This window comes from Juglans regia, chromosome 11 (genome assembly GCF_001411555.2).
Source record: "Juglans regia cultivar Chandler chromosome 11, Walnut 2.0, whole genome shotgun sequence".
In the NCBI taxonomy this organism is placed as follows: domain Eukaryota; kingdom Viridiplantae; phylum Streptophyta; class Magnoliopsida; order Fagales; family Juglandaceae; genus Juglans; species Juglans regia.
The window spans coordinates 35376058-35402042 of record NC_049911.1 but is presented as its reverse complement, the minus strand read 5'-3'; the positions used below and the strand labels follow the sequence as shown (position 1 = coordinate 35402042).

The window sequence follows — 25985 nt, the reverse complement described above, 5'->3', positions numbered from 1 at the left end:
TACCTTTATTTGGTATTTAAGAACAGGTGAGAGAAAATTATTTTTTTATATTATTGTATTTAACATGTGTTTTTAGAATTTAATCCTATTGCTCGCAGTCAAGGGTGTACAAATCCTTTATTTTTTATTTTTTAAATAAGGGTGTAAAAATCCTATATAAATCTAAAAAAAAAACGATAATTTTGTAATAAAAAAATGATAATTTTTATTTTTATTTTTTACGAAATCTGAATGTCCTAAATTTATATTTAGCACGGTTATAGTATGACCCTAGTTCATCAGTAAATTGTGTTCCACGTGTCAAAAGCAGGCTCTGGAGAACCGCTGATGCTCTGGCGAATCTACGTTCAGGTACATATTTCTCAAATTATAAATTATAAATTATAAATAAGTTATCTCCCATTTTCTAGGGTTTACGATTCTCGCAGCAGGGAAGCTTTTAAGGCCAAGACTTATCTTTCTCTAGCCGGCTCTCTCTCTCTCTCTCTCTGAGTTCAGCTTTTGGACTAAGGGCTCGCTGATTCTCTGGCGAATCTACGTTCAGGTAACAATCGGGTCTAACCCACCGCCATAACAACATCCTAGGATCTTTCTTGAATCGAGCTCCACACACACACACACACACACACACACACACACACACTTTTAAGTCTGTTTGATTTCGTTTTTTGTAAAGGGCTAGTGTTTTCGATCTGGGTTTTTCTCGTTTCGTGTTTCTCATGACATTAGGGTTTTGTGGAAGCAAATTGATGGAAACTTGTCATTGAGGCGTGTGAAAAGCCAATATTTGCGTTCATAAATCGGGCTTTACTCCGTCCTCTTCTGGTATCTGGTGGGATTTCTGCGATTAGGTTTTCCTGCTATAAAATTGGTGAAATCTGATATATGTTCATTTTTCATATTTGAAATATATAGACGGCGTTTTGGTCTATTGGTTTTGGGCTTAATGGCTTATACTATTCTGATAGACCGACAGTTCGAAAATTAGGGCTTATACTATTTTATTGGTTTTGGATTTAAATACTTCACAATAGGTTTTACGACTCGGCTAGTAACTGGGGAAAACATAGCTTTAATTGGAATCTTTTAAGTTGGGCTTTGTTCAAATGTGGTTTATGCAAAATGGTATGCTGATAGAGACTTCCATTAATAAGCTAATGATTTTTGAAACTTAAAGGGTTTGGAGAGTTATTGATGTGATTTAAGGAAAAATTCATTGCAAGCATATTTTGAAAGAGGGTTTTTTTTTTTTTTTGGGGTGGCGTGTTCCTGTTGTGTGATCCCCCCCAGTTGCCCTTGAAAGTTCACAAACACTATCTGATTCAGGGTTGGTTGAAAGACACTGCATCTTCTTTGAAATGTTACAGGAGATGGTCACAAATGTAGTTAGATGGTGATTCATTAACTTGGTTTCATCACTTGGGAAATTTGGAAATTGATCTGTTGAATGTTATTCAAGATCCCTGGATTTTGCAATAAATCAGTCATAAGGGGGTAGAAAAAAGGAATATACTCCTTAAATGTCAGTGGGTAGATAGCTATCTCGCACTCTCAGGAGTATATGTGATTTAATACTTACCAAAGAGCATAGAAGATTCTGGCTTTAAGTGAATCCTGCCAGTTAATCTGATAGAATGATTGGATGAACAAAAGTTGAAATTGGATGAACAAATTCCATATTCTGTGTTCTGATTCCGTAAGCAGCCATCTCCTGTAATTTTGTCTGATAGATTTTCATTATAGGAGCTATATTTCACTTAAAAAGCTTTTTCTTCCAGCACTAATTGAATGTTATAAATTGAAATTGTGTAGCGGATATGGTGACAGCCTGTAATGTTCTTGTGATAGTTCTTGCATAGATCTGTTAAACCATATGCTCCTCTTAAAAACATTTGTTTGGTTCATCACTTATTTTATGCTAAGAAAAAGAGTACCCTGTTGCTGGGACTTGAATGCGGGTATCTTGGTTCAGTTCATATTAAGTTCATCACTAATAAAAAAGTAAACAGGTATTAAACTCATACACATTCATGTACACAAAATCCGTTTTGATAAAATTTTGCTTTTGCAGTATTTTATTCTGGTTGTTTCTGTGGTTGACTTTTTAGAAGTTTATCTGTGGAATTTAAGATCTCCATGTGTTATAGGTATTTTATTTTTCCAGTCTTGTTCAGTTTGTAGTTTTTTTAGGATCTTCAGCAAGTATTTATATTTTGAATGCAGATTCATGTCTTAAGGGTGCGCAGTCTTAGGAGCATGTTTTGAACTATAATGGATCAAGAAACTATTTGAAGATTCTTATTGTGGTTTATGGTAAATTATTCGTGCTGGTCATGTCAAACAATCTCGTGTCTCAGAATTTATCGATACCAAGCATGCAAATGGGTCAATTGGAACCCATTCTGAACAAGGTGGACTCATCAGTACAAGACATGCAAATGGGACTGATGGGATCTGTATCCAATGTTCCTGCAGCCCATCAGCATTCGATAACAAACAAGCCTGTGGGACTAATGGATCCCTTTTCAAGCAATCCTGGGTTTGAGAGGTTATCAATGACAAGCATACAGACAGTAGGTAGAGAACCAAATGCAAATAATCTAGGCTTAATGCAGTTTATCCCCAACAAGCAACCGGGACCAATGGAAACCATGCTAAATCATGCAGGATACCAGCAGTTGTCTGCATCAAATAAGCGGAAGGCACCAGTGGAACCTCTGCACAATAATATTTCTGTGCAGGAATTATTTCTTCCTAACAAACGGGTAGCTCAGTTGGAACACAGACCTTGGCTGCAGCAAGCATCAGGTCCAAATCAATCAGCTGTACAGACGCAGTACTTGTCCAACACTCCTGGATCACAACGTTCGCCGACACCAGTTAAGAAAGTGGTATACAGTAAATCTGGTTCACAGCGGTTTTCTATTCCAAAAAATCAAACAGCAGCATTGCAACCAACTTCTAAGGGTCAAACTGAATCTTTTGAGTCTGTTAGGTCCAAGATGAGGGAATCACTAGCTGGTGCGCTGGCATTGGTTTCTCAACAGAAAGACAAATCTTCAAGTCCAAAACAGAATTCTCATAGTGACTCTGCAAGTGTGTCAGGGCAGACTCAGAAGAATTCTCAACTGGCTGGATCTCTTTCTGCTGCTATTGATGCCCCTGATAGTGCATCTGTAGAGCCTAAAGTAACTTTGCTCTCCCGCGATGACCGGTCTGCACCAAAAAGCAACAATGGCGAAAGTGAGTCTGCAAGAATTTCTGCTGCTGAGGCCAATGGTGATTTTACACACACCCTTAAATCTGCTGCTGAGGCTAATTGTGATTTTACACACACCCTGAAATTCAATGGTCACGAAACTCGATCGAGTTATGTTTTGCCTGGTGAAGATGTTTCTTTTATTGATGACTTCTTTGCCAAAGACGAACTTTTGCAGGGAAATGGACTCTCTTGGGTACTGGATTCGGAAATGCAGGTGGCAGAAAAAGGGGAGTTCCATACCGCCCAAGAGCAAAAGCTGGTGTATGATGATATGGTGAGAGGTCAGAAAGAAGAAGCCTTTCAAAGTCCACAAATTGTGGCATTTAAAATTGAAGCTGAACTCTTCAAATTATTTGGTGGTGTGAATAAGAAGTACAAAGAGAAGGGAAGGTCTCTTCTGTTCAACTTGAAAGATCGCAATAATCCTGAACTGAGAGAAAGAGTCATGTCCGGAGATATTCCCCCAGAACGGCTATGTTCTATGACTGCAGAGGAACTTGCTTCTGAGGAGCTTTCCCAGTGGCGGATAGCAAAGGCAGAAGAGCTTGCCCAAATGGTTGTCTTGCCAGATGCTGAAGTTGATATTAGACGTTTGGTGAAGAAAACACACAAGGGCGAGTTTCAAGTAGAAATTGAACAAGATGATAGTGTTCCTACCGAGGTTTCTGTCGGTGCTAGTTCATTCACTCGAAGAGAATCAGATATCAAAGAGATGGACGCCCCTCACCCTTCTAAACGTGATGAAATCAAGGATGAGGTCGATACTTTAGGAGAAGAGAGTAATTTGGAAGTCCGGAACATCCCATATATGCTCTCTATTCCTTCCCGTGAGAGTACTGATTTAATGCAAGGGCTCGTTGTGGATGATGCATTGAAGGATGCAGAATTTCTTCCTCCTATTGTATCTCTAGATGAGTTCATGGAATCTCTTGATTCAGAGCCACCATTTGAAAATTTACCAGTGGATGCTGGAAAGATTACCCCCAATTCAGACAAGGATGGCTCAGAGCCAACTTTGGCATTGAAGTCATCCGAGTCTACTCTGAAAGATGATATTACCACAGACGAACCTGTAAAAGTTGATGTAAAATACTCCAAATCGGATGCTGGCCATAAATTCAATGAAGGTGATGCTGGTGTGAAATCTGGTGATGGTCATGCAGACATGAAACCAAGTGATTCTCATACTGATGTGAAATATAATGATGGTGAGTCTGTTATTAAGAGTAACACTAACACTGATGTAAATTCAAGTGTCAGACATGCTGAAGTGAAATCCTGTGAAAGTTATGCTGATTTCAGACCTAGAAACAGCCATGCAAAATCAGAAGTTGTACCTCCTACTGGTGTATCCAAAGGTGATCATGTCTGGGAAGGTTCACTTCAGCTGAACACCTCAGCCAAGGCCTCTGTGGTTAGCATCTTCAAAAGGTGTGTGTCTAGTCACTCAATCTTACATTTATTCAGTGTTCTGTGCTGTAAATATTTGTCTAATACTTATTTTACGAGAACAGCTCTATTGACCTATGACCTACATTTTTATCTTTCAAATTGTATGCTTTGTTCTAGCTTTGGATTATGTGCCTCATGCTTGCGAAAGTGCTTCATACTATATATGGATTTCATTTGCTTGATGTGGTTATCTATGGTTTTGGGGCCGGCGCATCTGTTGGATATTTATCTATTTTGACTCAAATTAAGAACTGAGTTTCTGTAACTACTCTTACCATTATGCATATATCGTGGCAGCACTACAAGTGCATGTAAGAATGTCCTAAGTTCTTCTCTTTGATCATAAGGCTGAAAATAAATTGGGAGTTAGAGTGGATACACTGGTAATAGTTTTCCAAATTAACATCTGAATATGTTAAAAAATGATGACCAATAGATTTCAAATTGCGGACTTTTTGTATCATTTAACTCCATTACTGTTTGGAGAGGTTGAAGGTACATTATCCGTGATGTTTGTGAACAGGTATACTAATTAAAAAAAGAAAAAAATATCATGCTTGGGGATGGATGACTGTGCTTTGTATCATTGTGATTGTCAATATGCATCTTTTTGGTGGATAATGTGAAAGTATTTGTACCGGTGACTGATTTACAAATGAGAAATTCTATACTGAATCATAACACAAACCTCTGTCGATGTCAGAAAACCTATACCCATTGATCATATCAGTCAATTCAATTAAATCATTATGGCCTATTTTATCTGTCGTAGCAGTTGATCTGATTCATTCTTATCTATAGAGAATGTAAGAGAATCATTAAATTTTGGTTTTTGAACTGATTATGAATCTTTATGCTTTAGTTCCTTGGTTGCTGATCTGTGTTTAATTGTTATAGTGGCGAAAGAACATCTGCAAAAGAATGGCCCAGTTCACTTGAGATCAAGGGGAGAGTAAGGCTTGATGCCTTTGAGAAGTTTCTCCAAGAGCTTTCACTATCTCGAAGTCGTGCTGTCATGGTATCTAATGTTTCTTTTCGTGGTATTGCTGTATCCTACTATTCTAAGCCAATAAAAAGAAAGACAAAATCCCGAATGAGAGTTGAGATGTTTTCATTTAGCCCTCCGATGGCACTCACATCGTGTACCGTCTTCTCATACACCAATGACTTTTGTTTCAGGCTAGTGAGACCCTGTATCAGATTTGTTAGGAGTAATTATATCCTAAACGAAAAAAAGAATTCTGTGGTTAAATGTTCGCATTTATATATATTGGAGTTTTTACTATGATCTGTCTATTGTGATGGGGTGGTTTGTGCATTGTTGGCTGTCCGGTAAGAGTTAATGGATATATTTCATCACCTGAATACAAATTGGCAGCTCAAGGCTTTGGGGAAACGCGGATGGCTAAAACAGCTGGGGTTGCATTCTTCATCATGTTGCTTGTTTTGTTTAGCAATAGTATTGATAAGTTGATGATGTCAATTCCAAGTACGGTAAAAAAAAAAAAAAATTCTGTAACTGACCGGACGTTGTTGGATAGTTGCAAAGTGACTCACAAGAACATAACACCTATCGAATGTGAAATTAAAAATGAAAAGAGTTGTTAACGTTGTATATAAGCTGTAACTCTAAATTGAACAGTGTAGGCTCTTTTTCTTCCTCTTGCTTACTCGTGAAAGTGTTACTCCCATTCATGTTGAAAAGACTCTTCAATACTCAGTTTGAGCTATTTTCTAGTAGAAAAGATAATGAGATTTCAATAGTGTCTTTTATCTTTTCAGGTAATGCATTTTGTTCTTGTGGAGGGGTCCTCTGAGAGCGAACATGCAGGTCTTCGTGAGGTAAGAACCGTCAGATGACTCTTCTAAATATTCTCTCTCAAATTTGGACTGGCAGTCGTTTTACGTACCTGGTGTTACCTCAACTGCAGGTAGCAGATTCTTATGTTTTGGATGAGAGAGTGGGTTTCTCGGAGCCTGCGCCTGGAGTGGAACTTTATTTTTGCCCACCACAAAAAAGAACACGTGAAATGCTCGGCAACATCCTCCCGGCAGAACACATTGAGGCACTTAATAATATTGATAATGGCCTAATTGGTGTTATTGTATGGAGAAAGGCTCAGTTAACTTCCCGGATATCACCCAATTCATCATCACACCATAAACATAAAAAGCAAAATCTCACTTCTAGGAGACAGCAAGAAACAAATATCGATTCCAGTTTCAAACCAAAGCCACCAAACCCACCTCGGGGCTTAACCCCTACCAATTTGACACCCTCCCCTGATGAGGACGATGATATTCCTCCTGGATTTGGTCCCCGGGATGAAGATGATCTTCCCGAGTTCAAATTTTCTGGTGGTTCAGTCTCATCTTCACAACGAATATTTATCCAAAATATTTCTGGGGCGAGTAATTCACTCTCCCAAACCCCAGCTTGCCCTGTGGACCAAAACCAAATGAGAGAACTTGTACACAAATATGGACAACCAAAAGCGGGCGGGCCCTCGGGAAACTGGCTGGACAATCGAGGTTATGGGGTTGCGGTTCAACCATGGAATGATGATGATGACGACATACCGGAGTGGCAGCCACAACAAGCCTCTCAAGGCCAACTTCCATCATCCCAACAGTCGTCAATTCACAGCTTTCACCAGCCAATGCTGAGAGCGCACTTGGTAGACCAACCACCTTTGGGATCAGCTCCTCAGCAGCCACCACATCAAGGCAGCACTTGGTGGGTTCCTCCTGTTCAGGGGAATAGCCAGCAACCAAGTAACTTAGGTTGTCAGCCCAATGTAGTAGGGCAGTTTTATGGGGTACCCGGACGAGGTGTTGGGCAGCAAGGCGTGGCCTGGCGACAAAATGCCCCCCAAAATGGTGGCTTCTGATATATATTTTGTCTCACTTGTATAGTTAAATGTCATTCCCCATTTACAAGTTCTGTGCAATTCTGTAAGCTCAAGTGTAATACAGGGTGGTTAGCTTTTGAGTTTCTGGAGTAAGCCGTCAACCGATTTTGCCATGCAATAGAAAAGGGCGCATCAAGATGGTAGTTAGGGAATGGGTTAGCTTAAGCTTGTGATGTAGGGCAAAAATTTCCAAATCCTGGAACCGTCAAGTTACCGAAGCATTTCCAAGAATAATGTGGAACATTGGATGTTAGTGAACGGGGGGCTCCCATTGTGTATGCTGCATGCTTTATTCACATAGAATGTTTATGTTCTGTCGATACAAACTGTACAACTCTTGTTTTTTGTTTTGTTAACGCGACAAAGGCTGACCAAAAAAGGGGAAGGGAGGGGGGGTGGGGGGTGTGTAGGGGGGTGGGGATACATAGAACTGCAGAGGAATCGAGGGATAAAAATAAGTAAAATACAGAAGATAGCTATTCAATTAGGCAGCTGATCAGTCATTCCTCGGTATGCCAGCATCTCTCCGAGTGTTCAAACGCCATTGTTGATATCTTAGGCAGAACGCTCAAGTGCGGCTCTTTGCTCGGGTGCCAACTCATGGGAAGTATATAGCTAGCTTAAATTTTATCCTCGAATCACCCCTGTTAGCAAGTTTTTTTACTAGTCACATTCCCTATCTGTCAACGACAAGCTCATAACCAGCGCTTACAATGCCAGTTCACTGGAAGTGATCAATTAGGGCCATCAGTGTGGTTAGATTACCCGTGTTCCCTCCCAGTCCCCCAGCCTAACGACACTTTGGCTCACAATTAGCTCTAGGACTGTTCACCCGACTCGATCCAACCCGAATTTCAATGTTCCGACCCGACCCGATCCCAAGACTATTACGATACCCGATTACCCGACCCGAATACTATTTTCGGAATACCCAATTACCCTTTTTTTTTTTTTTCAAATTTGAAAAATAGATATTTTAGTCTCTTATTCTTCTGAGTCCAAGAATTTACAAAAAATCTGTTTGTAAATATCCACATCAAGAAAAAACTAAAAAAGATGGGTATTGATCCAATTCCCCACAAACTGTTCAAAACAGCAACTACTAACCAAAACTCTAGTATAGTAAATGATCAACCCAGCAGGAACAAGAGCAAAAACAGAAACAAATTACTTCTCTATCTTTAGTACAGCAAATGATCAACCTCATCATCCTCTTCTTCTACTTCAAATTGTATGGTGATAGAACTCCATACTCATATCTTGCTGCCCATCCAAGGCAGTCAGCACTTGCACTTGAGGAGCTCATTGTTGACTGGTTTAGCACAAAACGATCAATATTCATCAATTTGTCCAAGGAATAAATAATTTAGATAGATGAAAGAGAAATATCACAGATGCTTGTTGGGCGATGTACATTGTAAATGGAACTGCCAACGATGAACTTCTTAATACAAGTTGGGATGTATTTCTTTAAGCACATACTTTGATGATGATATATTTCAATCCGATAAACTGTTTTAGTGAATCCTTTGTAGCTAGACGTCTGCCTATCACTTAAATGATCCAACAACAGAAGTTCTGATAATGTGATACTGAAATAATACTTTTAATTTTTTTTCTTTTATTTATTTATTTCAAAATACAGGCCAAGATGTTAATAAAGACAAGTTGATCAAAGGCATTCAGATCTGCACTAATATTATAAATAAAGGATTCTGGTTCATGCACTACCTCTACAGCAAACTCAACAATCAGAACCATTGCAATCTTCATTAAAAAGAAATACTTGTAGCATCTGGGGGATGACTGATCATCTTGGGTTACCATCTAAAGTCACAAACAGTGGATCCAAAAAGGGGGAGTGATTGATATGATCAAACCTGGCCTTAATACTTGCCCACTAGGAGAGGTGCCCCCACAATCGCATGAATATGCCCTTGACTAGAGTTTAGAAATAGGATTTAGCAAATAAAAGGAAACGCACTTGGAAACATATATAACACTCTCGTACTTTCCTATTATGAATTGAATCATTAGTAGCATCATCATCATCATAATTCATAAAGTGAAAAACAAGAGTTTCATCTGCCATCCAAAGGTCTCGACAATATGGTGGCCATGCAAGCTAAAAAGCGCCAAACCTCACATACATCAAAACAATATAAGCATAGATATGCATACAGCATAAATAAAAGTCCTCAACTTCAGCTAGCAAGGGATGTACATCAACACCAGAAGTAAAAACCTTGAGTTCAAGCGCCTATTTATCTATTATTCTAGGGGATGAGTGCTGATAAACAGACCACAGCTACTGGTATTAGCACTCCTGCCAATGCAGTTTCTATTCCTGCACCCCAAAAAAAAAAAAATGTATTATGGAAATATATATAAGTTGGAGGGTTGTCTGTTATGAATATAAAGTAACAATACTCTAAACATTAAAATAAAAGGGTCGCATGCACCAGATGACAACATTGCAGGTTACCGAGTTAAGTAAAGTTGTCATGAATCCATTCAATCCGGTGAGCTCAAAGTAAATGCAAAGTCATCAAAGTTAGTGCAAGGAATTATGGCTGAGAGTTTCATATTATCATCATAACTAGCCAATTCAGAAGCACAAACTACTAACTATCATTATAAGACCAATAGACTTATGGGTTTGTTACGTATTTGCCTACTAGATTTCCTGTTTTGAATTTTGACTAGAAAATTTTCAATGCGTGCATTGCAATTTGCAGATACATGTATCCAAATATTTCCATCCTACCTTTTCAATCTAGTCAGGGCACTTTTGGAAAGGATTTTCTGGTCATTTTAGATTCAGTGCAAATCTGAAATTTTTTTAACAATTTCATAGCGACTCTGCCTCTACAGAGACACATTTCATGCTCTCAGGCTGAGCAAACTTTCTGGAAATACTTGCATTGCTTTTCTAAAGCAAAATTGGACTAATTGTTTCCCTCAAAAAAGGCATTATTTTTCCTAAAGCCAACGAAACAGTGTGTGATTGGGTTCATTATCACACTGAAACCTCAACCAAAAAAATAAGAACAAACAAAACAAAATCGAAATCCGATTAAGCAATCAAGGAAAATAAAACAGATCTCAAATCTCACAACTAAAACCCTAAACACAAAATCATTTATGTTTATGCATTGCTACGAAAAGAAAAGGAGAAGAAAACCCTAAACCCACTAACCTTGATTCTGAGTTGCGATGGAGAGAGTGAGATCGGCGAGAGTGAGCTGCGATGGAGAGAGTGAGCTTGCGAGGAGGAGAGCGGCTGCGAGGGAGAGGGTGTCGAGCGGGTATTCGTGAGTTTTAGACGAAATAAAAACAAATTGGGTAACGGGTATTCCGTTTCCGCTTTAAAACAAAACCGGGTCGGGTAATTCGGGTCGGGTCGGGTTGGTCCGGTAATTCAGGCCGGGTCGGGTCTTCGGTCTTTTTGTTCACCCCTAATTAGGTCGTTGACATCTCTTTTGTATACATCATGGAATTTCTCATCACTCACAAACACCAGGTCTGCTGGGGGCTGTTTTTTGCCATCCAGGTTCTGGCACTAGTCGTTTGTAATTATAGCATACCTTGTGATGTCAGACCGAGCTCCATCAGTTGAATACGGAAAAAGACATGGATGGAAAAAGATTTAGAAGAAAACACATACCCATTATTGGCATCAACCACTCCTTGAAATCTTCATTTTCCTTGTTGATCCAGAGTACAGCTCGGCAAGCTTGCTCTCCACAGGTGGCGGTTTCTTTGGCATGTGAACGTGAACTTTATAAACCGGCCCATTGGTTTTATTCTCAAAACTATAAAAACATAATGATTAAACATTTTAAAAAGTAACACGATGAAAACCCCTACATCATAAAACACATATGGATGAAATGTCCTGCATACCTGATTAAAAGTTTGATCTTCTTGGCAATTCAGATAATGTGAGAGTAGTGAGCTCCAAGAGTATGATTAATGAAATTCTTATCATGCCATGCCGAGTTTCTTCCTTGAAATTATCTCATAATCACAATCCCTAGAAGCTTCCTGACTTCAGGATATTTCTTCATCCAACCTTTTAACATTGCTTGGTTCAGAATTCCAAGCGTTACCTCATTAGGTTGACACCCTTCCATTACCATAGTTTTCAATAACGAGATGAAGCCACAAACCTTACCGCTTTGGAGCATTGCTTTCAATAGGATACTGTAAATTGCAATACTTGGAGTAAGCCCATTCTCTCGCATCTGATCCATCATCTGGAGAGCAATTGATATCTTCCGTTCCCTACAAAGGCCATAAATGATGGACCCATAGGTATAGGCATCAGGCTTTAGCCCTTGGGTATACATTTCCTTGAACAATTGGTCCACCAGCATGTTAAGATCCTCCCTTATGGAAGCACGCATAAGAATATTATATGAAATCGTATCAGGAACATACCCGGAGTTCTTAAGATATTTAAAAATCCGGAGGGCAGTTCCTAGTAACCCACTCTTGCAGAGTTTGTCCATTAGCATATTAAAAGTGATTATAGTTGGAGTTTGGCCATTACAGATCATGTACTCCATTACATTCAACCATTCTGAAAATCTTCCCACCGTACAGAAATACTGAATCAAGCAAGTTAAACTAACAACATTAAGCTCAACCCCTTCATACTCCATATAAAACACCTTAGGACCACAAAACATTTCATTCTTGAGCTGTTCCGAACCAAACCAAGGTTTTTTTTTTTTTTTTTGTCTCATTAAAGGTGTTTAGTTGGACAAATACCCGAAAGCAAGATTCAAAATGCAACTATACAATGCTTGAATGGAAAAGAGGGCTTACTTCTTCAACTTGATGATAATCTAATATTTTTATCTTGTTCCCCTTAATTACGAATAATCCAACTCAACTGATTTACGTTTTTCACAAGAAAGCTACTTAAAAACATCATTCATAACTTGTGCAAATTGAAAAGAGTTTCAAGATAACCTGAAAGCGTTTCCCTAGCTGGACTTCAACCTCAGTACCGAATGAAATATTATTGGCCAGAGATTTGAGAGGATCAACTGTCGGATCGAAAGAGAGCAAACTAGGGATCTGTGGCGCATATACTAATCTCCACCTAGCCTGGCCAAATTCTCCTTTTCCTTCAATTCTTGGCATTAATGTTTCAAGTGTTGCAGTCGCAAGCTTTTCAAGTGCCAGCTGGCCATCACCTTCCAAGATGGACTCCGCCAATTGGCTCTCAAAGACTCTAGCAGCCTGTGAAGATTGATAAGATTTATGAGATCAAATCATGTAGATATGGTACATGAAAAAAATAAAATAAACCAGAAGGGTGAATGGATTCTCCAATTGCCAAGAGAAAAATTCGAGTGTGCGTGCGCACACACACAGAGGCACACCCCACCAAATTTAAGTACGTTTTTGCATCCCGAAAGAAAACTTCCAAAACATGAGAAATTTTGATAATCTAGCCTGATGATATGTTGGTGGTAGTGTATGACTTGATCTTTCATTTTTCCTCTATTGTTCATCGTTGGCCATAACATTTTAGATATTGTGCTTGTCGATTGGTGCTGTATGTGCATGAGGAATGGGGAACGATGGATTATCTACTACTTCACGCTAAGATAGCTAGTGCTCTGTGGAACACAATTTTTGGTTTATTTGGGCTCGAATGAATTATGCCATATATAGTGGTGGATCTTTTGTCAAGTTGGAAAAGGAAGTTTTCTAGTTCTGAGAGGGATACTCTTTTTATGGAAGCTGATCCTGTCGTGCATAATGCGGTGCTAACGGAAAGAAAGGAAAGATCGAAACTTTGAGAATTGTGAAAAGACTGGCCAAGCTCAATTCTGCCTAGCTTTTTTTAATCTTGTATATTCCCTGTGTACATGGATGGCAACTCTTCAATTATCAATAAATTTCTTATCTTGTTTACAAAAAAATATCCCATATGTTTTTCTTTTGTTTTGGTTTTTTCTATAGGCATCTTTTTCTTTTGTTTTTAACATCTGATGTATCATCTACGCCATATTTTGAACACTTTATAAGTGCATGTGTAATGTGGCATGAAACAATCTGTGGGAGAAAGGGTTTTAAAGCCAGAAAAGGCTGATTGTTTAACATAAAGGGAAAGAAACTGCAAATTCATAACCAACCAAAGTATCAGATGCTACCTCAGTAGGTGAAAGGACATCCTGTTCCACGGATCGTGTTGAGGTCACTACCAGTTTGTCTTGCCAATTGCTGGCCCGACTTTGAATTCTGAATTGCCACTCGGATCCAACCAAAGCTAAATCAAGCATTGGATCTAGCCCATACTCGGGCTCAAATTTTGCGACATTCAGATGCTCTCGCTTAAGCCTCACCTGAATTTGTATAGGCCAACATCACATTTTCAACAAAAAACAAAACCCAGACTATAGAAACACTAATAAGATAACAAGCAGTGCACAAGAAAATCTACACTACAAAGTTAACATGGGGCTCACCTGAGTCGCCACAAGATTCACGTCACCATTTTCAAATGTTAGAATACCTTTAGGTTTTATCAATTTGGGATGAGCCAGGCCATTTAGCTCAAGCTCTCCACTGACAGCAAAATTAAGAATCAAAGGGTAAATTATCCTCAATTCTGGTCCTAGAACAAGCTTTAAATCACTGAGGCGGATATCTAAATTTGGTTTGGCGTTCACTTGCTCCATTTCCTTTTCAGTTCCAGCTGATTTAACTGCCAAGGTGCGGAAACAATGTAAGCAAAACAGCTTTTGCTAAATAACGACATAGAATGTTGATTACTTTTTTGATAGGTAGATAATTAAGCCTATATTATTATATATGCCACGGCATGGATAGTCTTTCCTCATACAAGGAAAAAACCGAAACACACACTGGCATAAGTAAAGAATGTTGATTACTTTATATGTATTAATTCAAAACCCAAAAAAATAAAAAAATAAACTTCTCACAAAAACAACATTTCAAACCCTGCTGCTATTTTTATTTCATATCCATAGATTAAGCACAAATGTGAAAGAAAGAACACACAAGAACTGAAATATATATAGGTTTAACTTGGGTACCTTTTAAATATAAACTTCTCACATTTCAATTTACTTTGGTAAAATTACAAACAAAAGCCCAATTTCATATGAAGCAGCAGACAGATATCATTTTAACCCAATCACTAGTGTAGATAGAGAAAAGGTGGTGAGCTGGGTCAGGGAACAAACATTTTTCTTTTTGACAAGTAAAATAAAATTTTATTGATCAAGTAGGTAGGCACAGCCCAAGTACACAAGCATACAAGCGAGAACACCTAGTTACAAGTTAGGACAGTGAACAAACAGAATGGACAAGTATCGCGTAGGGCTATTTGCAAAAACTTGAGGCACGATTAAGCAGCCCATGGAAGAAAGCATTAAACTCATGAGTTCAGTGCAAGATCATTGATGCAAAAGTTCTACATATCACATTGAAACTTATGAAATACGAGTGTGCCACCTGGGGATTGGGTGAATTTGGCCCATGAAGTAGCAGGTTCTGAACTGAAAAACCGTGAAACATATCTCGAAGCAACTGCATGATTGAATTTGACGCCACTGCTAGGAAGCTGGGACTGGTTCGATGCCAATCTATTAAAATGAGCAGCTCCACTACCCTTATCATGTGGCAGATATGCTTCTCCATGGCTCAATTTTAGAATTCCAGAAATATTTGGTTCCAATATAGAGCCAGTTATTTGCATCTGAGTGTCAAGCTGACCACTGTAGTTTTAGTCAGAAGTGAGTTTAGCATGTGCAAGGTGAAGCCGGGGAAAGAAGTTAATAAAATTTATTTAAAAAAATATATATCTATGGATTATAAGCTCAAAAGGAAAATGAATAAATAAACAACATTATAGACAACAGATACTTTGTTTATATTTTTGGATGGAGATCACAAAACAAAAACCAATATATAGAAAGGAGCAACATTATCAAATGTGAAACATGAACAGAGGGACCATGCACATGTATGCCCATAATTAAGTTGCCATCAATGAGGTGGAACATATGCTTAGTGAATATCTTTATGTGAGAAATTGCAATTACAAACCTAAGTATATTCTTTGCCCGTACTTCCAGGACTTCACATTTCAGGTCAATTTTATCACCAAGGGAGACTTCACTGGTTCTGAGGGGCAGATTCCCTTTCAGAAAAATCTTTCCCCTTCTGCCCACCCTACTATCCAATGAAGTGATGCATAGTCTATTTGATTTCACATTGACAGTGCCACCAAAGTTTGTGAGCGGTTTTCGGAGTACTGGTGATGATATAGATGCCCTGTGGAATGAAGCAGATCCATCGAGCAATGGCTGTTCAACCGTACCTCTGACCTATTTATTGGAACACATCACAAACCTTAGGAAAGTAAGGCACGGGACTAATTACTTTAAGGTGAAATTTTACCATTTTTTGCAGTTGTAAGTTTTAAGTTAAAGATAAGCCCTTGCAGAATGCATGACTTTGCTCACCTGGAGCATAATTTCAGCATTGCCCTGAAGCCAGTTAGCATAAGGAGACAGAGCTGTTAACAACATCATACCCCCATCTTTAATATCTGCATCAACTCTAACTTCTCCAACATCTAAAATGTTCCAGTTTAGACCTTTCAGGCTTTCTGCTAATTGAGTATCCCAACCTTCTTCATTTCTATATCTAGAAACTTTATTGTCACTGGCTTCATCAGCAGAGCCCGTACCCCTTTCTTTCAGCCAACCGGGGAACCAAGCTGCTGCTCCTTTATCTGTTTCAATATCTTCTTCCAGTAGAATATTATTTGGAACGAAAGTGACAGGGACACTTCCTTGAATGTGTACGTGGCCATTTTGAATGATAGGTTCAAATTTTGCATTGAATAGAAAACGACCAGTTGAGGTTAGGGAAGCAACAATTTCAGCCCATCCAAGATCAATGCCCCCGATGGCACCACCTTACCTGTACGTCACATCCAGGTTTTGCAAGACTGCCTCTGAGATCTCCTTCCATGTGCAATATACCCCTAATTGGTGCTAATAATTGCCGCAACGAGCGGACAGCATCAGTAGCTGAAGATTCAATGACCTGAACCAGTGTAGGGACTAGACTCACGGGAAAATTTAGCACAGCAAAATGAAGATTGGTTTTCGGCCCTAACAAAGTCCCATCCACATGGATTGTGGCATTATCCTTCTGGATAAAAAGTCTGTCAAGGCGCAAACCATCATCATTGCTGTATATGCTGCATGCTTTATTCACATAGAATGTTTATGTTCTGTTGATACAAACTGTACAACTCTTATTTTTTGTTTTGTTAACGCGACAAAGGCTGACCAAAAAAGGGGAAGGGAGGGGGGGTGTGTAGGGGGGTGGGGATACATAGAACCGCAGAGGAACCGAGGGATAAAAATAAGTAAAAAACAGAAGAGAGCTATTCAATTAGGCAGCTAATCAGTCATTCCTCGGTATGCCAGCATCTCTCCGAGTGCTCAAACGCCATTGTTGATATCTTGGGCAGAACGCTCAAGTGCGGCTCTTTGCTCGGGTGCCAACTCGTGGGAAGTATATAGCTAGCTTAAATTTTATCCTCGAATCACCCCCGTTAGCAGGCTCTTTCACTAGTCACATTCCCTATCTGAAACAACAAGCTCATAACCAGCGCTTACAATGCCAGTTCATTGGAAGTGATCAATTAGGGCCATTGGTGTGGTTAGATTACCCGTGTTCCCTCCCAGTCCCCCAGCCTAACGACACTTTGGCTCACAATTAGGTCGTTGACATCTCTTTTGTATACATCATGGAGTTTCTCATCACTCACAAACACCAGGTCTGTTGGGAGCTATTTTTTTCCATCCAGGTTCTGGCACTAGTCGTTTGTAATTATAGCATACCCTGTGATGTCAGACCGAGCTCCATCAGTTGAATACGGAAAAAGACATGGATGGAAAAAGATTTAGAAGAAAACACATACCCATTTTTGGCATCAACCACTCCTTGAAATCTTCATTTTCCTTGTTGATCCAGAGTACAGCTCGGCAAGCTTGCTCTCCACAGGTGGCGGTTTGTTTGGCATGTGAATGTGAACTTTATAAACCGGTCCATTGGTTTTATTCTCAAAACTATAAAAACATAATGATTAAACATTTCAAAAAGTTACACGATGAAAACCCCTACATCATAAAACACATATGGATGAAGTGTGCTGCATACCTGATTAAACGTTTGATCTTCTTGGCAATTCAGATAATGTGAGAGTAGTGAGCTCCAAGAGTAAGATTAATGAAAGTCTTATCATGCCATGCCGAGTTTCTTCCTTGAAATTATCTCATAATCACAATCCCTAGAAGCTTCCTGACTTCAGGATATTTCTTCATCCAACCTTTTGACATTGCTTGGTTCAGAATTCCAAGCGTTACCTCATTAGGTTGACACCCTTCCATTACCATAGTTTTCAATAACGAGATGAAGCCACAAACCTTACCGCTTTGGAGCATTGCTTTCAATAGGATACTGTAAATTGCAATACTTGGAGTAAGCCCATTCTCTCGAATCTGATCCATCATCTGGAGAGCAATTGATATCTTCCGTTCCCTACAAAGGCCATAAATGATGGACCCATAGGTATAGGCATCAGGCTTTAGCCCTTGGGTATACATTTCCTTGAACAATTGGTCCACCAGCATGTTAAGATCCTCCCTTATGGAAGCACGCATAAGAATATTATATGAAATCGTATCAGGAACATACCCGGAGTTCTTAAGATATTTAAAAATCCGGAGGGCAGTTCCTAGTAACCCACTCTTGCAGAGTTTGTCCATTAGCATATTAAAAGTGATTATAGTTGGAGTTTGGCCATTACAGATCATGTACTCCATTACATTCAACCATTCTGAAAATCTTCCCACCGTACAGAAATACTGAATCAAGCAAGTTAAACTAACAACATTAAGCTCAACCCCTTCATGCTCCATACGAAACAATATCCTCTTAATCACCGAAGAGTTTTCCTGTTTGCATGCTGCAGACAAAATCGTATTGAAGGAAACTACATCTGGTCCATTTCTTTCCCACTCAAAACGATCCAAGAGCTCCAAAGCTTCTTCAGTGCTATTCTCTCTACAAAAACCTTTCAGAATTGTGTTATAAGACACATTACTTGGAATAAAACCACCTTCTGTCATACTCTTCAACAGAGATAACGCCTCTCTTGACCTATTCTCACAACATAAATAATGGAAGTATATATTATATACAGCAACATCCAGTGTATGGCTCCTTGAAATCACATCAAGCAATATTTTGTGAGCAACCCCTATTTTGCCTGCTTTTAACATGCCTCCAGCCAAGGCAGCATATGTGTGTGGATTGGGTGAAAATCCCTTTCTGTCAATCACCTGAATGAGCTCACAAATCTCTCCAACTCTATCTTGATGGCAAAGTTCACGGAGAACTACATTATATGTAATCATATCTGGATAACATCCTTCCCTTTCCATCCTACCCAAGTAGGCAAATGCCTCCTCAATCCTCCCAGCCTCACAAAGAAACTTAATTATGATAGTGTATGTCCTGATATTTGCCTTAAAACCATCAATTTGCATCACATTTAAACAATGAAAAAGATCTTCTCCTAAACCTTCTCTACCAAATCCATAGATTAAAGCAGTATAAGAGCATACATTCTGTACATTACCCTTCTTATTCATCAAACAAAATAATCCCAAAGCTCTATTGCTCTGACCAGACTTACACAAAGCCCATAGAATAAGATTATAACTATATACACTACAAAAATAACCCTTACCCAGGAGAACAGATAACACTGAACATGCCTCACCAATCATCCCAGCTTTGGTGAGCAGAGAAACCAACAAGTTCAAAGCGGGTTCGGTTGGCAAAAATTCCAACTTCACCATTAACTGAAACACACCAAGTGAACAATCCAAACTCCCCAACATAAGTGATTTTTTCAAAATTTTTGACAATGATGTAAATGACGGTTTAAACCCACTTCCACACATCTCTTTGGCAATAAACAATGCGTCTTTCAACTTACCAAGAGATAACATCCTATTAAGAAGCATATTGAAGGTTAAGGCATTAGGGGGTGGCCCAATTCTTTTCATCCCAATATAGACCTCAAGCAACTCTTCGAACAATTCGTTTCGTGATTTCAAATAGCAGTACATCAAAGCATTGCAATCATACACGGTAGGTTTCCCAGGTACATTTCCCATGGAAATCAAAATTTCCAGAGCTTTTCTAAAGTAGCCTGACGTGGCATAATTCTGCATTCTACGATGTAACTCGATGTAATCACTGTCACGGGCCTTGCTATCTTCAATGAAATCTACAGTTCTAAGAGCACAGTATGAAGAAAAATTCACGAAGAAACGAACAAATCTGCAAATTCTGTGCGTATAACTGACAGTGGGAATTATACAAAGCAGCATTGCAATGCAAAGAAGAAGTACAGCTTTGGAACCAAATAGCAGAAAGAAAGCTATACGGATAAACGGATTGCAATGGCACTGCATGTAGTGAAATTCATGGATTTCGTTTGGTCGCAGAGAAAAGCACTGAAAAGAAAAGAAACGAAAGTTCCAAAAAGCCTTCAATTTATTGCATCGATTTCTTAAACGAAAAGCTGAACGAGAAAATATCCTAACCTAATCCTGAGAGTTGGATTAGGCACAGTTGTGTGTGTAGAGGTTTTGAATTTTCATTCAGCTAAGTGTAAAAAATGAAAACTTATCTCTCTTTTCGTTACCTTTTCTCGGCAACCAAGAGGAGCCACGAAAATTTTCCATGGGAGAATGGAAATTATATCTTCGGACATGTAGGGTAGATAAGCCCTAGGATGCCGCCATTGAAGAACAAGAGCCTTCAAAGTTCAAGGTGAGGGTTTTAGATGAAGAACGGCGTCGTTGTAATTAGCAGGTCAGGCGGTAGGTCGAGTCTTCGACACCTTGTATTCGAGCCGCCCCGAAAAGGAAACCTTAATCGGGTAGGGCCGACCTACGCCTTGTCTACGATCACGCAAGATTGGGCCGACGGCTTGGACATTGAATTATGGGTAATGATATCCATCCTACCGGTTTATTCCTCCTTTACCATTTATGTTATATTTCAAATTTTTTTATTTTTTTTATTATTTTTTAAATATTTTTTTAACATTCTTAATCATTAAAAAAAATTTTAAAAATATATAATTTTACTAATAGTCACTTCTTTAATCATTAAGTAAAATAAAAAATTAAAAAAAAATCAAATATAAAAAGAGGAGTAAATTAATAGTAAATGGATCTTACCGTTTTTCTTGAATTATTTAGAGCTAGCCATTGTAAATCTAAGTTTTGACTAAATTCAAAATTTTTAAAGAGGTTAATTTATATTGGACATACTATTTTAAAGTTAAAATAATAATATAATATATATTTTTTTATATTGTATAAATATACTTCATATATTAATTAATAATTTAATTTTTACTGTTCAAACAAATTATTTAACAAGAAGAAAAACGTAAGAGAAAGAGAATACTTTTTAATAAAATATTTTTTTGGTTGGTGAATAATAACTCATCAAATATGACTTTTGTTTTTTATTTACTGTAGCTCATAATTTGATTTGAAGTGATTTGACTAGTCTAATGCAGTTGATTTTAAAAAAAATTAGGTGAAATTTAGATAGTGAGATGAGATGGTTTTAAATAAAAGTTGAAAATTGAATAAAATATTATTATACTATTATTTTTTAATATTATTATTATTTTGATAATTAAAAAAATTGAATTAATTATTATATTTTATATGAGAATTTAAAAAAATTATAATAATAAAATAAAATAAAATGAGATAAAATGATTCTTATATCCAATTCGAGAAATCAAAATTTTGACTTGACTGGCATTTGACTAATCTGATAACCATTGCTTTAGATAGTTTGTGTAAATGTCATAAAATTAATTTTTTTATGTAAATTTTTATTTATTCATTTATACTGAAATATCATTTATCTTTGTTAAGTTTTATTTTTTATTTTTATTTTTTTATACTGAAACAGACAAACTGCAGAGAACTAAACAGACGAACTGCAGAGAAAACCAAAGCTATCTACCAAATATCTCCACGGTCTGAGCAAGTGCGAAAACTAGGAGGGGTGCTCTTGCTCTTGCTCCTCCCCTGCGCAATCCTAGTGGATGAGCTGACAAAGTTACCAGAAAGAAAAAAGAGAGGATCCATGAAAATGGTTCTTCTCTCTCCTTCTCCTTCTCTCTTCACAACCAACCACCCTTTTCTTCCACACCACCTCTGTTTCAGGTACTTTCTTTCCCCGAGTTACTGGTGTGGATGCATGTATGTAGTGAAGTATGCATGTTTTGTGTGTATCAAATGTTTCTGTGTTGGCAATCAGAAACCAGACCAGAACTACGCTCGACCACAAGAAATGTAGAATACGCGAGAAACTACAGATTTGTGCGTGTGATACTTCTGAATCCACTACGGAAAATGGGTTCTCCAGACGGGATTTGGTGCTCTTCGGCCTCTCTTATTCATTATCTTTAGTTTTCCCGTCTCTAGGTACACTTTGTTTGCACTTAACGGGCTCTTTATTTCTTATTTTATTCAAGACTGGTTCTGTTTGTTTTTGGATGTTTTATATACATCGAGAAATACTGCTAAATCCTCGAAATTTGCTCTGTTCTCTTGCAGGTTCTCATGCAGAGGAGGAGTTGAAAATGGTTTCACTGGTCGATGATATAAATTCTTATTCTTATTTGTACCCAGTTGAGTTGCCATCTAAAAATTTCCTCTTCAAATGGTAGGTCTTCTGCATAAAAAGATTATAATTTTATACGTTGTTCATTCAAAAGACAATTATGCATCTCATTCATTATTTGATTTACAGGAACCTGACTCTTTTAAATGTATGTTAAAGGGTGGAATCTAGGAAGCCAGAACGCTATTCGTCAGCTGCACCACTATCTCGTAAGTTTGGCTATCTTACTCTGCAGTAGGATTGATGATAATCATTCTGCAGCAGCTCCAATGTCCAAGTTTTACCTGGCGCAATTGGATTTTTGGATCACTCGGGAACTGTTATACAGAATAACATGAAGCAATGAAGATCACCCATGTGGTACTAACCGGATATTGTTTTGATTGTGAAACAGCTGATGCCCGCCTACGCATTGTGTCAGAGCGTGTTGACATTATTGATAACCTCATCATATCTGTCTCGGTAACTTTTGATATAAGAATGTACTTTCTAAGTCGAATCCCTTTCAATTTTTTCTCAAGGTTTATGTTTTTATCCTTTGGTTCAGATAGGTCCCCCAAATTCACAGTTTATAAAAACGAAGGACAAGAGGACATGGACTGCAAAAGACGTTGCTGACTCTGTTTTGTCAGACAAGTCTGCCTTGGTAATTGACTCTGCCAGTCTCATATGGTCTCATATGTACTAGATCTTCAGTTTTAGGAAGAATATTTGGTGGGTTTTCTACTTTGTTGAGAACCATTATAAAACCTTGAAGTTTTATGGGCAACTTCAGTTCTTTTGGACGCATTTACTAGGCTAGATTTTGTCCCAACTATCAAATAGGATTCAAAACCTGAGAGATGAGAGATTACCGACCTGCCAACTTGAAAAGGAATTACATGCTAATTGACTATGGGCCTGACGATATGTGCATGCATAACAAGGTGTTTCAAGATATCAAAGGTAAAAAGCTGTAAAAATCACGAGGGAAACACACACACACACACTGCTTACAAGTTTCATTGGCTGGATGAAAAGAACAAGAAGGGAGATTATTCATTGCATTGGTGCTTCTGCTGTAGTATTCCCTTCTAAAAGCATGACTCCTTGGAAGTCAATTCTAATTTGAAGAAACTTGCTACTATACTTTGCAGCGAGTCACCTCAAGTCAGCGCATGGCTGAGAGCTCAGTTCTTGATGCACATTCTAGTGAAGTGATCTCTCAAACTTTACTTTTTTTATTCATCGATTATTGACCTCAACATAAGTAAAAACTCCAGTACTTACATGGCCAAAAGCATCATTGTATCTATTTTATGTACTTGTATACGTATAGGATACATCCATGCGCCCAATCAAACATGCACATGTGTTCATGTTTTTGTGACTTAATTTATTTATGTAGAACTTGATCACAGTTGCTTGTTCCAGATTGATGGGGAGCCATACTGGTACTATGACTACCTTGTTCGCAAATCGCCTACCAAAATTGTAAGTGATTATAGCTTCAGTAGCAATTTCAATGCAAAAATAGATACAAGCTGTCAGGTTTTTCAATGCTTCTATCAAATTTGCAGGCTCAAGAACCAAATCTTTATCGACGTTATGTTGCGTCAACAGCTGAACGAGATGGTATGACCCTATTACTTCTGTCTTTTCTACTAAGTAGCTTGCATGTTGCAATTTTTTTAGCTGTCTTTGCTGATCCTGCTCTTGAAGCTTTCTTGAAGTACATATATCAAGCACTTGAAAGCATTGTAGTGATTAAATTCATTAAAGAGAAAAAAAAACTCAGTCATTTATGAACTTGCTCATATCCAATTTCAAATTGGAGGGAAAAATAAGTTTGTGCATGGATGTCTTCTGTATGGCTATTTTTTGTCAGATTCAATGGGTAGGCTGATTTATTCAACATGGCAGATGTACTCGCTGTACTCCAGGATCTTGGTCTTATTCTTGTGATTTTAATTCTTGCACTTGAAAATGTTTTCACTGGACTTTTCCAAAACTGAATTGCAGGTTATTTGTATTCTCTAAATGCTTCAACCCTTAGCAAGCAGTGGAATAAGGTGACTCTTTCTCTCTCTCAGACACATACACATATATGTAGGCATATATGTATAAATGTCACACATACATTTGTTAGCATTATAATCGCAATCCATTGTACTTATGCAATGAGACCGTAATATAACTTGTTAAGACATCATTCAACCCAAAGTTTAAGCCTATAGGTTCTAATTGTGTTTGTGTTATATTGACCACTTGTGACATCTTTCTAATGTAAGACTTGACCTTTTTCACACTCACACATGTATACCAACCACCCTTAACCTCATATCTGTGCCCCCTAAATGCTTTAATCCTTAGCAAGCGTGGAACAAGGTGACTCTCTCTCTCTCTCTCTCGCGCGCACACACAAACAATCACGTGTGGGCATGCAGGTATACACATCACACACATTATGTTGATGGGAACAATAACACTTGGGGGGAGTCCTTCAATGAGACTACATTATTCAACAAGTTTACCCTAGGGAATATATATGATACTATGTATAGGGTATTCTCAATTTTTGGTGTGTTTAGAACTCAGAAATTAAGATAGATTGATATTGCAGTATATTAATTTTGATGAGAATTGAAACCTTTCTGTTGTTCTGCACGCTTGAAGATAATGTTGTACATATATATACACTCAGTCTCTGGGATCTATCTTGAATAATTAAAAGAAAATTGACTTTAACGTAATGCAGATGGGGCCTTTCTTGGAGAAAACAGTGGCATCTTTTCGCCTTAATCCTCCCACAGAAAACTATGTACCTCCTTACAAGGATCCGTGGAGATTTTGGTGAACTATTTTATAATTTTGATTGATATAAACTTTTGATCATTGATATTTTGGTTGATGTTCATTCTTTCGTCACTTTAATTTATGGTCTCTAAATTTCGTTTCTAAACAACGTTGTCTTGTCGATGGGGCTGTGTATGCCATGTGAGATGACAATCGTGTCAAGTTACAAGTTACAACAGCCTTTTGTTAGTCCTCCCCATTCACGACTGTAGATGGAAGGACCACATTGTTAAGTCTTAAAAAAACATTGTTAGTGTTAAAAGAGTCCTGCTACTCTGGACGTAACCCAATGCATATCGCAGCCCCGTAAAAAATACTTAACAGTCGACATGACTCTCTCAGTTGTTCGAAATATTATGAATCGCATTTTTTCGCAGGGCCAGGATAAAATTATAATTTTATCTCTTAGGAATGAAATTCAAGTCTAAGTCGATTTTCAAATGCAAAAGTCATATATATTAATGAAATATCAGGTACTATCGTGACGTTGTCCACGTCGACCTTATTACTTATTTTCGGAAGAACTTGAGTTCTAATATGTTCTGTCAATGTAAGATGAGTAGTGTGGTGTGTGACGAGTAGCTAAGCTCTCAGCCAAAAGGTCATATTTTTTTTTTTTAAATATATATTTTTTTTTATCAATTATCAAGGAAATCGATTTACGAGGGATGATCACGACTATTAAATGTAAACACTTTTCAAAAGCTCAAATGTGATAACCTAAA

The 25985-nt window shown here is 38.0% G+C and overlaps 4 protein-coding genes across 7 annotated transcripts; 2 read left to right on the top strand and 2 right to left on the bottom strand.

The window, feature by feature from the left end:
- Nucleotides 1–399: 399 nt before the first annotated feature.
- On the top strand, nucleotides 400–7948 carry LOC109009624. Of its 4 annotated transcripts, none has more exons than XM_018990203.2 (6): nucleotides 400–544; nucleotides 2224–2577; nucleotides 2668–4693; nucleotides 5612–5732; nucleotides 6497–6556; nucleotides 6646–7948. In XM_018990203.2, the coding sequence occupies exons 2-6, from the start codon at nucleotides 2334–2336 to the stop codon at nucleotides 7603–7605; spliced, it is 3411 nt and encodes a 1136-aa protein (XP_018845748.2). In that variant the 5' UTR covers nucleotides 400–544; nucleotides 2224–2333; the 3' UTR covers nucleotides 7606–7948. The 4 variants fall into 4 exon arrangements, with proteins under 4 accessions (XP_018845748.2, XP_018845747.2, XP_018845746.2 ...); XM_018990202.2 differs by adding an exon at nucleotides 730–832 and having other exon boundaries at nucleotides 2224–4693; XM_035695442.1 differs by having other exon boundaries at nucleotides 401–544; nucleotides 2224–3279; nucleotides 3424–4693.
- Nucleotides 7949–9621: 1673 nt separating this feature from the next.
- On the bottom strand, nucleotides 9622–17618 carry LOC118343808 (protein TIC236, chloroplastic-like). The gene is made up of 13 exons (XM_035682611.1): nucleotides 17615–17618; nucleotides 16665–16892; nucleotides 16140–16597; nucleotides 15721–16001; nucleotides 15127–15389; nucleotides 14115–14353; nucleotides 13800–13991; nucleotides 12607–12879; nucleotides 11804–12239; nucleotides 11533–11701; nucleotides 11294–11441; nucleotides 10826–11213; nucleotides 9622–9973 (listed from the first exon to the last, which is right to left on the bottom strand). The coding sequence occupies exons 1-10, from the start codon at nucleotides 17616–17618 to the stop codon at nucleotides 11643–11645; spliced, it is 2433 nt and encodes an 810-aa protein (XP_035538504.1). The 3' UTR covers nucleotides 9622–9973; nucleotides 10826–11213; nucleotides 11294–11441; nucleotides 11533–11642.
- Nucleotides 16872–20593, bottom strand: LOC109009621 (pentatricopeptide repeat-containing protein At1g09900-like). Its single transcript, XM_018990198.2, has 4 exons — nucleotides 20414–20593; nucleotides 17854–20222; nucleotides 17615–17762; nucleotides 16872–17535 (listed from the first exon to the last, which is right to left on the bottom strand). The coding sequence occupies exons 1-2, from the start codon at nucleotides 20480–20482 to the stop codon at nucleotides 17964–17966; spliced, it is 2328 nt and encodes a 775-aa protein (XP_018845743.2). The 5' UTR covers nucleotides 20483–20593; the 3' UTR covers nucleotides 16872–17535; nucleotides 17615–17762; nucleotides 17854–17963.
- A 1160-nt stretch (nucleotides 20594–21753) lies between these two features.
- Nucleotides 21754–25366, top strand: LOC109009623 (psbP domain-containing protein 5, chloroplastic-like). The gene is made up of 11 exons (XM_018990200.2): nucleotides 21754–21965; nucleotides 22060–22226; nucleotides 22359–22467; nucleotides 22585–22634; nucleotides 22820–22887; nucleotides 22973–23071; nucleotides 23562–23621; nucleotides 23839–23898; nucleotides 23985–24039; nucleotides 24427–24476; nucleotides 25163–25366. The coding sequence occupies exons 1-11, from the start codon at nucleotides 21886–21888 to the stop codon at nucleotides 25259–25261; spliced, it is 897 nt and encodes a 298-aa protein (XP_018845745.1). The 5' UTR covers nucleotides 21754–21885; the 3' UTR covers nucleotides 25262–25366.
- Nucleotides 25367–25985: the final 619 nt, after the last annotated feature.